General features: G+C 33.8%; 1 protein-coding gene across 2 annotated transcripts; it reads left to right on the forward strand.

The window, feature by feature from the left end:
- The first annotated feature begins 10,400 nt into the window (after window positions 1–10,400).
- LOC140883272 (WAT1-related protein At3g28050-like) lies at window positions 10,401–12,433 on the forward strand. Of its 2 annotated transcripts, none has more exons than XM_073289675.1 (6): window positions 10,401–10,675; window positions 10,757–10,819; window positions 10,947–11,060; window positions 11,148–11,538; window positions 11,918–12,069; window positions 12,180–12,433. In XM_073289675.1, the coding sequence occupies exons 1-6, from the start codon at window positions 10,434–10,436 to the stop codon at window positions 12,310–12,312; spliced, it is 1,095 nt and encodes a 364-aa protein (XP_073145776.1). In that variant the 5' UTR covers window positions 10,401–10,433; the 3' UTR covers window positions 12,313–12,433. The 2 variants fall into 2 exon arrangements, with proteins under 2 accessions (XP_073145776.1, XP_073145777.1); XM_073289676.1 differs by having other exon boundaries at window positions 10,958–11,060.
- Window positions 12,434–13,624: the final 1,191 nt, after the last annotated feature.

The following is a 13,624-nucleotide window of genomic DNA, read 5'->3' on the forward strand; positions in this document are numbered from 1 at the left end:
CAAGGATTTGTTTTGCAGCACCCAAATCCTTCATAGAAAATTCTATCTTTAGTTTATCAATCTCCTTCAGACAAACTCCTGCTATCAACATATCATCTACATATACCAGTAGCATGATATAAGAACCATCAAGCTTCACATAACACCGGTGATCAGCATGATACCTCGGGAAACCATCATTATTCATTACACCATCAAACTTCTTGTACCACTGTCTTGGAGCTTGTTTGAGACCGTACAAGCTTTTCTGAAGTTTGCACATCATTTTCTCTTTCCCTCGTACTTCAAATCCCTGTGATTGGTTCATTTCTTCATCTAGCTCACCATGAAGAAACACAATCTTTACATCTAACTGCTCCAAATTCAAATCTTCTTTTACCATCAATCCAAGTACAATCCTGATAGTAGTTAACTTTACCACCAGAGAGAAAATATCAGTGTAATCAATGACTTATTTTTCACATTTTACAACAAGGATTTCTTTGTACCGCTTGCTACCATCGTGTTCTAATAGGTACTCCCACTTGCTATGTAAAACCTTTTTACCTTCAGGAAGTTCTGACAACTCCCACGTGTGATTGGATTACAGTGAATCCATCATATCTTTCATGGCTAACTCCCACTGTTTAAAGGTCTCATAAACATCTGATTTATTTTTTCAAAAAATAAACCCAGACCTTCCTGCTCGAATCATCGATAAATGTGACATAATATCGTGAGCCTCCAAGGGATGTCACAGGAGATGGCCCCCACATGTCAGTATGAACCAGCTCCAACTTTGCTGCTTTCGGTTCTCTAACGCCTTTCGAAAAGCTCACATTTTTCTGCTTTCCAAGAACACAACTTTCACACAGTTTGTGTTCGACAGTTTTTAACTCCAGTAGCTTCCCTTTTGATATCAGCATCTTCATTTCTTTCTCACTCATATGTCCAAGTCTACAGTGCCATAGACTTGAGTTAGCTCCAGCATCCACAGCTGCTAACATTTCTCTGCAACTAGAAGTCATGTAGAGGGTTCCAGTTTTCTGTCCTCGAGCAACAATCATGGCTCCTTTACTTACTTTACAAGAGCCATCGCCAAAAGTCACTTTATGGCCTTCGTCATCGAGCTGTCCCACTAAGATCAGATTCCGCGTCAGTCTTGGTACATGTCTAACTTTATTGATTTTCCAGACAGATCCATTTGACATTTTCAACCGGACATCTCCCATACCAACAATCTCCAAAAGGTTTCCATCAGCTAGAAATTTTTTTCCATAATCGCCATCGATGTAACTATCGAATACATCGCGATTATCCGTGGTATGAAACGAGGCTCCAGAATCCATAACCCAAGAGTCAACAGGGCTTTCCATGGATAACACTAAAGCATCGTGTACTTGCTCAGCCACAACATTTGCATTATTCTTGGGTGATCTGCAGTTCTTTTTCATATGACCAGTTTCATCACAGCTCCAACAATTTAATTTCTTTTCGAATGTATTTTTGTCTTTTCCACTTCTTGAGCCACGCCATCGGTTAGAACCTTTTTCACTACTCCTGCCCCTACTTCTGTTGCAACCACAGAGCATACTCAGAATTTTAAGAAATTTTTCACCAAGGCTCCCGGACACCGTAACAGCTCTGATACCAGTTGTTATGGATTATGCCGGAGCGAACATGACGATAATAATTGCGGAATAAAATAATCAACAAGAACACCAAAGATTTACGTGGTTCACCCAATATAGGCTACGTCCACAGAGCTGCTGCAAATATTTATAACCGGAGAAATATCACAAGTGTATAAAAAAACTATATCTCTCACCACCCAAACCCCGAGTATTACCGAGAAAATAATTTATCTAAATCACACAAGAGAACACTCAAGAAAAATACCAAGAAACTCTCTTTGTTTCTTATCTCTCATTTCTCTCGATTTTGGGATGATACAAATGAAGGGCTACGGTGCCTTTTTATAGGCAAACTTCATTTGTGTGAACATGGAAATTGCTAGCTTTATTCCTTTTCCATTTCACACGTTTTCCTTCAAACTTGGCAAATTTGACAAACCGTGTCAGACTCCATCATTGAAAAGATTGGCCCATCAGCTTTGACATTTCACCTAACAAAAATATCAGCGGATCATGCAAAATGGCTTCTAGTTTAGCAATTCAATTTACCTCACTAAAATGCTACAAAACTTAAGCTTGCTCAACTGTTGCTCAACTGCGTTTTCTCAACTGCTACAGCAACCAAACTACTCTAAGTTCAGTTTCGCACCAAATTTTAGTTTAGCAAGATCAGTTTCGCTTAAGATCAGTTTAGTGAAATTCAGTATAGCTCCAGAAAAAGTACAGAAACGGTACAAAAGTATTTTAACGGCTCTATTTCTGTGTCTAACGACTATATAACTCTTTGAGCCTATAAATACAACATCTTGGAGTTCAAACACAAGTTTCTCAAGAGATTCAAAGCATGAGCAGCCTACTTGAAGAAATCAGCTAGTTGAGAGCAAAGCCCAAGGTATGAAGAACATATCAAAATTCTTGAGCGTGAAAAGTCATGTTCTTCACACCCAACTCACTCACATATAAAAGAGAAATGTATTTCATAAATTAGTTGAGTGAGAGTTTTTACACAAAGACGTTAAAGATTGTGTTTGTAGTCTTGACATAAAGACGTAAAACTATATGCGGATTGTGAGGTTGCAGCCTACAATCGAGTGGTGGCTAGGAGTTCTAAGATAGGCAGTGGGTAAGTCCTAGTCTTGGAGTGAGTTTGTACAAATGAGTTGTTTAAATCAAAGTCTTCTAGTGATATCCTTCCAAGAAGGAAGAAGGGGTGACGTAGGAGTATTTGAAATCTTCGAACATCCATAAACAAATCCTAGTATCTTTATTTCTTGCTTTTGTTTATTGCTACTGTTTTAGATTGCATTGTCGAAGCATTTTATGTTTTGATAATATACCTAAATGTTGCATTCAAAGTGTGATAAAATGCTTCAACTAAACCGTTTTCATTATTTCAACTTGCATCCTCTTAAATTGATTTATAAAATGTTAAGTTAGTTTCTACAAAGGATTATTTCGAGTGTATTCCGCTTTGTTTGAAAACCAAACTCGATTTAATTCATCGGTGCTCAATATTTCAAGAACTGAGCTATTGTAGCTCAAAATATCTTAAAACTATGTATTCAACCCCCCTCTACACACCGTGTTCGATCCTATCAATTGATATCAGAGAGTGTTGTTCTTGAAATAGCATTTGAAATTGATTTTGATCTTTTAAATTTGTTTTTCATAATTTTTCTAACATATATATGCATAGTTGAGTTTTCTGGCAACTTGTAGTGACTTTGGGAAAAATGACATAACTTCTTGCTCGAATGTCCAAACGACAAAACGCTTTTTGCATTGCAAACTAGACTCGTAGAGGATCACAGTGGTATAAAATTTGCAGCGTGGTTATGCACGAGGAAAAACAGTTTATTCTTTGAATTCAGACGAGTGTGTTGTCGCAGAAAACAAAGCATAGGACATGAGCTGGTATTTTTGTCCAGAAGCTCAAGGATGTTGCACTCATCGATTTAAGGGACGTATTACCTTGAATCACAACCATCCATCGTCAAGAATAACTAGGTACACTCGTTTTTAAAATTAGCTTTGAGAAGAGCACTTGAGTTTTATTGGCAATATGATGTTCTACTTGTGTTAGCATGTCTTTAACTTTAAGCATGTCTAGTCATTTCTCTTACATCAGTGGTTGCGCTTAAACATTAAAAAGGGACGCTTAAATGATTTATGAATATTTCAGTCGGTATGTCAATCTTGACTTTGTGCTGCTTGGCGGTTCGAGTTAATTTTGTCAATTCTTGATGAAGTTTGATAGTTGCTCAACTTGTTTTATTTTGTGTTGGATATTTTTGTGCATTGCATATTTTGAAAATATGTTGGTTAGTTACCCCTCTACTCTTTTCGATTTCAAATTTCAAAAATATAGGGAGGGAGCTAATTATAATTTTAAGTGGGAGAATTATTTTTGCTTAATTTGTGTCTTTTTTATTCACACAAAAAGGGGGAGAAATATGTTAGTTAAAAATATGATTTTTTTGCATTGCTTGAGTTTAAATGTTCATATTTTTATCCAAGTTTTGTGATCATAAAAAATGGGGAGATTGTTGGATTTTGGAACACAATCAATCCTGATTTTGATGATAACAAAACTTGTTATTTTATTTATAACATATTTACTCTAAGTGTGAAGTTGATAACTCAAGATGGAAGCCAAAACTCAAAGTTAACAAAACTGAATCTCTAGCGAGCTCTACTATTTTGATGATATCTCATAGATCAGATATGAAAATTATTATCCGCCAAAACAACTGCAGATAAAACTCAATTTAAAACACATTATATTTCACGTCAGTTGAGAAAAAACGGATGTTATCTTGGTCAAACAGAAGTTGCAATACCAAACTGAATCCGATCAGTTTAGCAGAAAATACACCATCAATTTACCTCAAGCAATTTCTGTATTTTGGCCATATATTGCAGCTCAATTATCCAAATGGAACGATTCACCATGCGTTGGAAATATAAGACAATGATTTACAAATCATATTCACAAGTCAAAGACTAAATCAGAACCTAAAAATCTTTTAAACTGCATTGAAGTTACTAGTATGTAAGTGAAATTCTGCAAAGAAGAATTTCTGGCTCTGGTATATCTAGCATAACTCTCTCATATGAAATCAAAATCGATTTATTCTTAATTCCATGGAAATCTAAGAGAAAGGGCTACAACTTTTATGTTTATCACTTTGTCCAGAAATCAACGAATCAAGAGATATAGCACTAAACTGATCGTATGCGCTCAACTAATTTTGTGCTAAATTGATTCTGAGCAGATCTGGTATTTTGAGCATAACTTTTGCATATGAACTCCGAATTGATTGATTCTGGTGGCGTTGAAAATCTAAGATCAAAGGCTATAACTTTTGTATTCATCACTTTGCTCAGATATCAACGGATCATGTAAAACAACATCTAGTTTAGCAATTTAGTTTACCTCACTAAAATGCTACGAAACTGAAGCTTGCTCAACTGTTACGAAACTGAGTTTGCTCAACTGCTACAACAACCAAACTACTCTAAGTTCAGTTTCGCACCAAAGTTCAGTTTAGCAAGATCAGTTTCGCTTAAGATCAGTTTAGTGGAATTCAGTATAGCTCCAGAAAAAGTACATAAATAGTACAAAAGTATTTTTAACGGCTCTATTTCTGTGTCTAACGACTATATCACTCTTGGAGCCTATAAACACAACATCTTGGAGTTCAAACACAAGTCTTTCAAGGAGATTCAAAGCATGGGCAGCCTACTTGAAGAAATCAGCTAGTTGAGAACAAAGCTCAAGGTGTGAAGAACACATCAAAATTCTTGAGCGTGAAAAGTCAAGTTCTTCACATCTAACTCACTCACATATAAAAGAGAAATGTATTTCACAAATTAGTTGAGTGAGAGTCTTTACACAAAGACGTTAAAGATTGTGTTTGTAGTCTTGACATAAAGACGTAAAACTATATGCGGATTGTGAGGTTGCGGCCTACAATCGAGTGGTGGCTAGGAGTTCTAAGATAGGCAGTGGGTAAGTCCTAGTCTTGGAGTGAGTTTGTACAAATGAGTTGTTTAAATCAAAGTCTTTTAGTGATATCCTTTCGAGGAGGAAGAAGAGGTGACGTAGGAGTATTTGAAATCTCCGAACATCCATAAACAAATCCTAGTATCTTTATTTCTTGCATTTGTTTATTGCTATTGTTTTAGATTGCATTGTTGAAGCATTTTATGAGTATGATAAAATACCTAAATGTTGCATTCAAAGTGTTTGATAAAATGCTTCAACTAAACTCTTTTCATTATTTCAACTTGCATCCTTTTAAAATGATTTACAAAATGTAAAGTTAGTTTCTACGAAGGATTATTATTTCGAGTGTACTCCACTTGATTTGAAAATCAAACTCGATTTAATTAATCGGTGCTCAATATTTCAAGAACCGAGCTATTGTAGCTCAAAATATTTTAAAAGTGTGTATTCAACACCGTGTTCGATCCTATCAAGATGTGCACTCAAAATTTTGAGACTTTCATCTTAACTTGTAACAATATAGTTTCATCACCGATTCACCACCATCACTAGAATAAAAAATTAAGAGTGATTAAAAATTTATTTAAAAAACTAAATAAATAACACAAAGTTCTTCAAAATTCATCAACCATTATATCATTTTCTTCTTCATTACTTTTAATTTTCTTTTATTTTCATCAATAATATCTATAATATTTTATCCTTACCAAATATTAGATCGTTTTAAATAACACAAAAATTCTTGTGAGATAGTCTTATATGTCAATTCTCTGAGATAAATCTCATATTTTGAGCCGTCAATTTGGGTTAGGTCCGCCGGATCGGCCGGCCCCTCCACACAATTTAAGTGGATTGGGTTGAAATTTTTTCAACCCAACAAAGGGTGGGCCTAGATGGGCCAACCCGCCTAGGCCCGTGACCCGCGTGGGTTGGCCCGTCACGGCCTTGTAGAATTAATATTTTATTTTTATTTTTATTGTGATATATATAATTTTTAATAAAAGTTGTGAATTTTTTTTTGTATTAATTACTTTATATAAAATTTACATATATGAAATCAATAATTAAAATTTTTATTAATATGCTTCTATTAATATTTATTTATGAAATGATATTTATAATTAATTATAATAATTTTTATTTAATTTTATCTGCAGTGAGCCAACTCGCGGGCCGATCCGCCTAACTCGCAACCCACCTTGGATTGGGTTGGGTTGAGGATTTCCAGCCCGCGGGGATGCATGGTGGGCCGGCCCGCCCTCGACAAGCCAAAAGGTGGGTTTTTCCTGGGCCGCCCGCCCCGCCATGGGTTGGCCCGCCTGACAGCTCTACTCATATTTGGATCAGCATGAAAAAAATATTTTTTTTTATGTCAAATATTTTTTTTTATTATAAATATGAGTATGATCAATTTTTTCCACAGATATATATCCGTGAGGCAATCTCACAAGAAAATCATATTTTAATTAATGATAGAATAGCGGGAGTCCAAACCGTCTTAATCCACTTCAATATACATAACCCGCTTACCTATTTTGACCAACTTAAATAAAAATGCACACCCCATACCTAATCACTCACTCACATTTTAAACACGCAAAAATCCTCACCTACCAATCCATATCTACCTCCATTTTTATACTTGGAGGAAATATTTTCTTCCTTGCGTCACAAAAAAAATAGTATGTATGTTGATCTCAAAAAATATCATAAATTATTTTTAACCATTATCTTTTAAAAAAGGGTATGCTTCTTATTAAACGATCTCATATATATTTATCTATAAGACGGTTTGACCTATTTCATTATTATAATAAATATTCAGTAATATTTTTTATATAAAGAATAATACTTTTTCATGAAAAGTTCGAATGATGAAATTTGTTTCTTAAAATTGAGCCAATAAAACGGTCTCTCAACAATTTTGTCTTAAAAAAATTACTGAACTATTTATGTGAAAATAATATACAAATTATATGCAGGTGACAGTTCCAATTGTATATATACTAATTATATACTATTTAATTATTGTATTTAAATCCATTGATGATATGATATGTAATACAAATTATAGATCTTTAATATATTAATATGATTTATATATGTATGCATGCATGTATATACACGTGCAGAGAATAGACACATTGTTTCCATGTAACGACTTTATCTTATGTCGATGCTGTATCATATGAGATCCATAGGAAAAAAAAAACAGTGAGAAAGTATTTTGGTTGGATTTGCTTGTGTCAGTTGTATGTGTTATGTGGCTGCGGAAGCAAGCAAACAATGATAATTTAAACTTACGCATCCATACGCTGACTCGCGTGTTGTGTGTTCATATATATATATATATATTTTTTTTTAAATCATCAATTCGATTTATATATTTATATAAGGATAATATTATAATTATAATTATAAATATAAATAAATAAAAAGTCATGCTAAATTGATTATATTTTTATAGAGGTCATACCATAATTGAAAAACTTACTAATAATAAGTTTTTATCATTGTCATATCTAGAAGTGCAAACGAGTCAAGCTACTCGTGAGCAGCTCGGACACAACTCGACTCGAGCTCAATTAATTTAACCGAGCTTGAGTAGCTCGAACATAAATCGAGCTCGACCTCGACCTCGAGTATCAAATATGTGTGTTCGAGTGGCTCGCGAGCTACTCGATAATATATATATATATATATAATATAAATATAAATATATATAATATAATGAATATAATATTATATATATTATTTATTTATTTTTCGAGTTCGAGCTCGAGTAACTCGAAATATACACGAGTCGAGTTCGAGCATGAAATTAGTTAATCGATCGAGCTCGAGTAGACAAATATAAGTCGAGCTCGAGCTCGAGTAGTATGATACTCGACTCGGCTTGACTCGTTTGCACCCATAGTTATATCTTTGAAAAAAAATGACAAAAAGTATTCATCAATTGTCAGTAAATGAGAAAATAGTGACACAAAAGTTCTTAGCCCATTAATTAATTGATCAGAAATTACTGACTCGTCAGTGGAGCTCGGTGACGTGGGCAGCGGGTATAAAATTTTGGAATTTTGTTTTCGCGGTGTTTTTTGGGTTAGTTTATCCTATATCTGGAGTGTTTCTTCCCCTATTTCAATATCATTAGATCACATGGAACCCCTATATTTTTATGGAAATTGACATATGTGTTGATGATCCAATGTTTGATATTTGACCACATCATGAGGGGAGAAGTACTCCAAGTGTAACATAGAACCACATCATGAGAGGAGAAGTGTAGCATAGAATAATCCCTGTATTTTATCCACTTTGAATCTATTTAGATATTAGATAATTTAGAGGACAAAATCTGGATCCCCGAAATTGAGATTGTTTCCAGATCTATCGCCGGATTGAATTCTCTACGCAACGTAACCATCGAATGTTGGAAGTTCTAACAATCTTGCTGTCACTTTTTAATCTCCTAGCTTTGTGATGTTCTTTTAAGTCTGCTTTGATAGGATAAGTGTTAGTTATTTTCAATGTCCAGTAATTGTTTTTCTTGTATTGGTCTCTTTCTAGGGATTAGCCATAATTCAGTAGAAGATTTTCTCTTAGACCAATATTTGGTTTTGTTTTGGGTTCTAGTAGCATTTTGCTATTTAGTTTAAGTTAGTTTTATTGTCTTTTCTGGTTTTTGAGATTATTCTGATCTCTTTTTTCCTCAGGTTTTGATGTTAATACCAGTTGGAATTCTGAGTCAGTTTACTTTGTACATTACTTTTTATTTATAATATAGAACTATCGTTCCTGAAAAAAAAAAAGAAGTTAAATAGTTATTTCCCCTAATTAAATAATTATCCTCCTCGACAAATTCCCATCCAAAAGAAACTTGATATAGGATTTGATTCTCGTTAACTGCGGGTATTTATTTTTAATTTATTTATAAAATTTAGAAGTTTCTTTGTAATCATTTACTCGAGATAAACAGATCTCGAGTTTATGCTCAAATCACATCAGTAATACGAGCTGTTAAATTATATTTTTGTAATTTAAATCATGATCGTACTTGTACTCTTAAAAAAGTAGAGTAGGTTTCATTTCATATGTTTTACAAATCTATATTCAAGACTGATCGATGGTCCATATCTACATTGAAATATAATATTTTTTTCAATCAAATCAACTTATATTATACAATATTCAATTGAAAAATAATATTTTATACATAAGAAATGACATTTCTAAGTCCCACTTATAAAATCAAGGCAAGGTCTCCAAAGTTTTTTTTTTTTTTTAACTTTTTTTTTGAAAGCTTTTTATTTTTTAAATTGAAATAATCACCTCTTCGAAATCTGTATCTTGGTTTTATCTTTAATCCTCGCATACACACTTGAGTGTGTCTACACCACCGGCAGATATGAATTTGTGGAATGTTCTTTACGTATGGTGTCATATATTATTTTTATTAAAATAATACTCAAAAAATCTACGCTCAATAATTATAAGTCTTTCAATTAATGAGAATCGAACCTATGACATTTGATCTTTTGATTTTTTCAAAAGATATAACTGTTGATAATGATGTTCAAATTCTTACTCAAACTCCATGTTTTGATTGCTCTACACAAAAAGATAATTATTACACCCCAACTTTGTTTTTTTTAAAAAAAAAATCTACACGTATTTGGTGGGACATGCTTGGCGCATTGTATGGCTGCGGATGCCAGCAAGCAAGCAATAAATAATTAGATGTATGCTAGCAAGTAATATAATAATTAGAAGCAGTCAAATACAATTTGCAAGGATTTCACGTACAAATTGGAATGCCCACACACGAAGTAGAAAGAAACCCGACCCCGCAACGGAGGAGCGGAGAAGGAAGCATGGAGTGGTCAGAATTCTTGCTGCCATTTGTGGGCATGGTGGCAGCGATGACTGCTTTAGCAGGCAATATGATTGTAAGCAAGATGGCTATGTCCAATGGCGCCAGTTTCTACATTATCTCTGTCTATTCCAATGCCTTGGCCACTCTCGTTCTCTTCCCCACTGCGTTTGTTTTCCGGGGGTAAAAATCTTTTCTTGGTTCTGTATTTGGTGGGTATTCAAGAAACTGTCGTGGGTTATTTGGGTGTTTGATTTTTTGCAGGTCTAAAATCCCACCGGTTTCGTTTGCTGTTGTTTGGAGGATTTTCTTGCTTGCTCTGTGCGGGTAATTCATTACTTATCTAGCTATATAGTCAATTAGATATTGGTTGTCTTGTGAAGCATTAGATTTGAGTTTTAATTCCAAGAACATCGTATTTAAGGTTGTTTTCTTGATTTGTTTCTGTGTCAAGTTGCTTAGCAGATATTGGGAGTTATGCTGGTATAAACTATAGTTCCCCCACACTGGGATCAGAGTTACTGAATCTGGTTCCAGGTTTTGCTTACATACTCGCCATCATATTCAGGTCATCTCCAAGTCTTGTGTGTCAGATTAATTTCGATCTTTTCCGCACTTGAGACTCGATGACTGATATAAATCTTGATCAATTTAGGATGGAGAAGCTAAACCTGACAGAATCAAGTGGCCTACTCAAGTTCTTGGGAACTCTTGTTTTGATGGTGGGGGCGTCTATTGCGACGCTATACAAAGGAGCAGCAATCTTGAACAAACCATCAATCTTAATCTCCTCCGTAGACATATTGGCAGCACCACAAAATTGGGTTCTTGGAGGAAGTTTACTTGCAATGGCTGCTTTTCTGACCGCGGCTTGGTCTATAGTTCAGACTACAATTCTCAGGATATACCCGGTGGAGATGATCATTGTGGCGATTTACTGCGTCTTTGTGACAATACAATCCTCGGTTATTGCTCTGATTGCCGAAAAAGATTTAGCTGCTTGGAAGTTACAAGCAGAGATGGGCATAGTTGCTGTATTATATGCGGTAAGAAAATGATATGTTCCACCGAGTTCATTTGAATCAGTTCATTTATGAATGTACAAATATGGCACTATGAAACTAAGAAAACTTTCATATTAAAGTTTCTGATCTTCATAATACTGATTGTGATTTGAGGCGACGATCTTTGATTTCTAAATGTTTCCTATCTCATTAGTTGGTCACAAAGTGGGGTATGGCAAATGTGAGATTGACCATTATTAGTATAACATTGAAGATCATAGCCATGTTGAATTTTGTCTAGAGATCATGTCGAACTCAGTGGCCTAACAATGTTGGAAATTCGATCTTGTATCTTTTCGATCATGTGGGATGGTTTATTTCTTATTTGATTGTCATGAATTCTGTTGTTTTGCCATTTTAGGGACTCATCAATATATCGTTCCGACTCTACTTGATGTCTTGGTGCCTTAGGAGGACAGGGCCACTTTTCGTCACTATGTTCAACCCCTTGGTGATCGTGATTTCTGCGATCATCGGCCTCATCTTCTTCCACGAAGTTCTCTACGTCGGAAGGTATGGAATTTCACCCTTTCAAGTCGTGTATGATCCTTCAATGTATGCTGCATTTTCGACACGCAATTCTTGTTTCATATGATCAGCAATCCGTTTGAATGTTCTTGCAGTGTGGCTGGTTCAATTGTGCTGGTTATTGGGTTATATGCTGTTATTTGGGGCAAGGCAAAAGAGAACATGCTGAAGAAAGATATTGGAGATCATAAAGTCCCCTTGTTGCAAGATAGAATTTTGGAAGCATAGAATTTTTTATGTTTTAAAAGATATTCTTATTTTCTTCAAAAAAAAATGATATTCTTATTATTATTAAATATCTATTCATAAAAACTGAAAGCTACCTCAAGAAAAAATTACATTTAGGTCTTGAATGCCTGTCTTTTTTTTAATGATTTTGGTAATCTATATTAGATTTTAGTTTTATATCTATTAATTTTGGAAACTTTAATAATTTTTGTATCATAAAATGACATCATGGTCATATCGATATCATGTTGAAGAAGAACTAAATTTACAAAGAAAAAACGAAGATGACAAGATTACAACTACAAATTGACAAATAGATGACAAAAATCGCACAATAGATGAACACAAAAATTTCATTGTTGTCATTTAATGGTAATATGCAGTGATAAACAGTTTGATTATTGTAATGTTTTAGTGTATGGTTATTAATTAATTATTTATTAAGAATGGTTAGGAAGGGAAAAGAAATTATGTTACTATGAGTTGGAATTTCTTTGGAAGTTATCAATATGTCTTAAGCCTCCAATAGCAGTTGAGTGGGGGGTCCACTTTTATTTGATGCATGGATAAAATGAGTGACGTGATGTATGTCTTTAATTAAGGGATAATTAACGTTTTGGTAATGCAATTTGAGCTGTTATAGATTTTAATAATATAATTTGTTTAAATTTGATTTTCATTCAATAATTTAAATTGATTTATTTTTTTATTCGAAATCAATAAATTTAACAAATATTATTTATTTGACATTGATGTTTTCCTACGTGACTCAAGTGACGATAATAAAACTTATATTACATATATTAAAATCTAGCCAAACAAAATCAAAAGTCTTTTTCCTCTTATTTTGAATATTGGGTATCATTCTGATTTATTTTTTCCTTTTATTTTTGCTTAAATGAATTTAATGTGTGTAATACGGAATTTGTTTGCACCATATGAACGTTGTAAGAGAGAATCAGGGTTAAATAAACAATATTCAATGAGTCAGTGGATTAAGTCGATAAAAAAAGACCGAAACAAAAAACTCAAATTACTATATGAAAATCAAAGTCTGACTAGTTACCAATCCATGAAAAAATTCTAAAATAGATCAAAATACCTAAACTAAATCCCAATTTTCGAGTAAATTTATTTTAAAATTTGTCTTGTTTTTATATTTATAAAGTGGATATTTTGCCGAATAAAATATCGACCACTTTGATATAAATTATAAACTATGAAGCTGACTAGATTATTAGTTGTGTGGGTCCTTCGCTAAATGAAAATTATATTGTGGGGTTGTAGAAAGTTAGATGCAACTTGTTATAAT

This window comes from Henckelia pumila, chromosome 2 (genome assembly GCF_033568475.1).
Source record: "Henckelia pumila isolate YLH828 chromosome 2, ASM3356847v2, whole genome shotgun sequence".
Lineage (NCBI taxonomy): Eukaryota > Viridiplantae > Streptophyta > Magnoliopsida > Lamiales > Gesneriaceae > Henckelia > Henckelia pumila.

What these genes read in the sequence shown, in the direction of transcription:
- LOC140883272 (XM_073289675.1), top strand. Translation starts at nt 10,434, where the DNA reads ATGCCCACACACGAAGTAGAAAGAAACCCGACCCCGCAACGGAGGAGC. An exon ending in TTCTTGCTTGCTCTGTGCGG is followed by an intron (nt 10,820 to 10,946) that starts GTAATTCATTAC and finishes TTCTGTGTCAAG; the next exon opens with TTGCTTAGCAGATATTGGGA. An exon ending in ATACTCGCCATCATATTCAG is followed by an intron (nt 11,061 to 11,147) that starts GTCATCTCCAAG and finishes TGATCAATTTAG; the next exon opens with GATGGAGAAGCTAAACCTGA.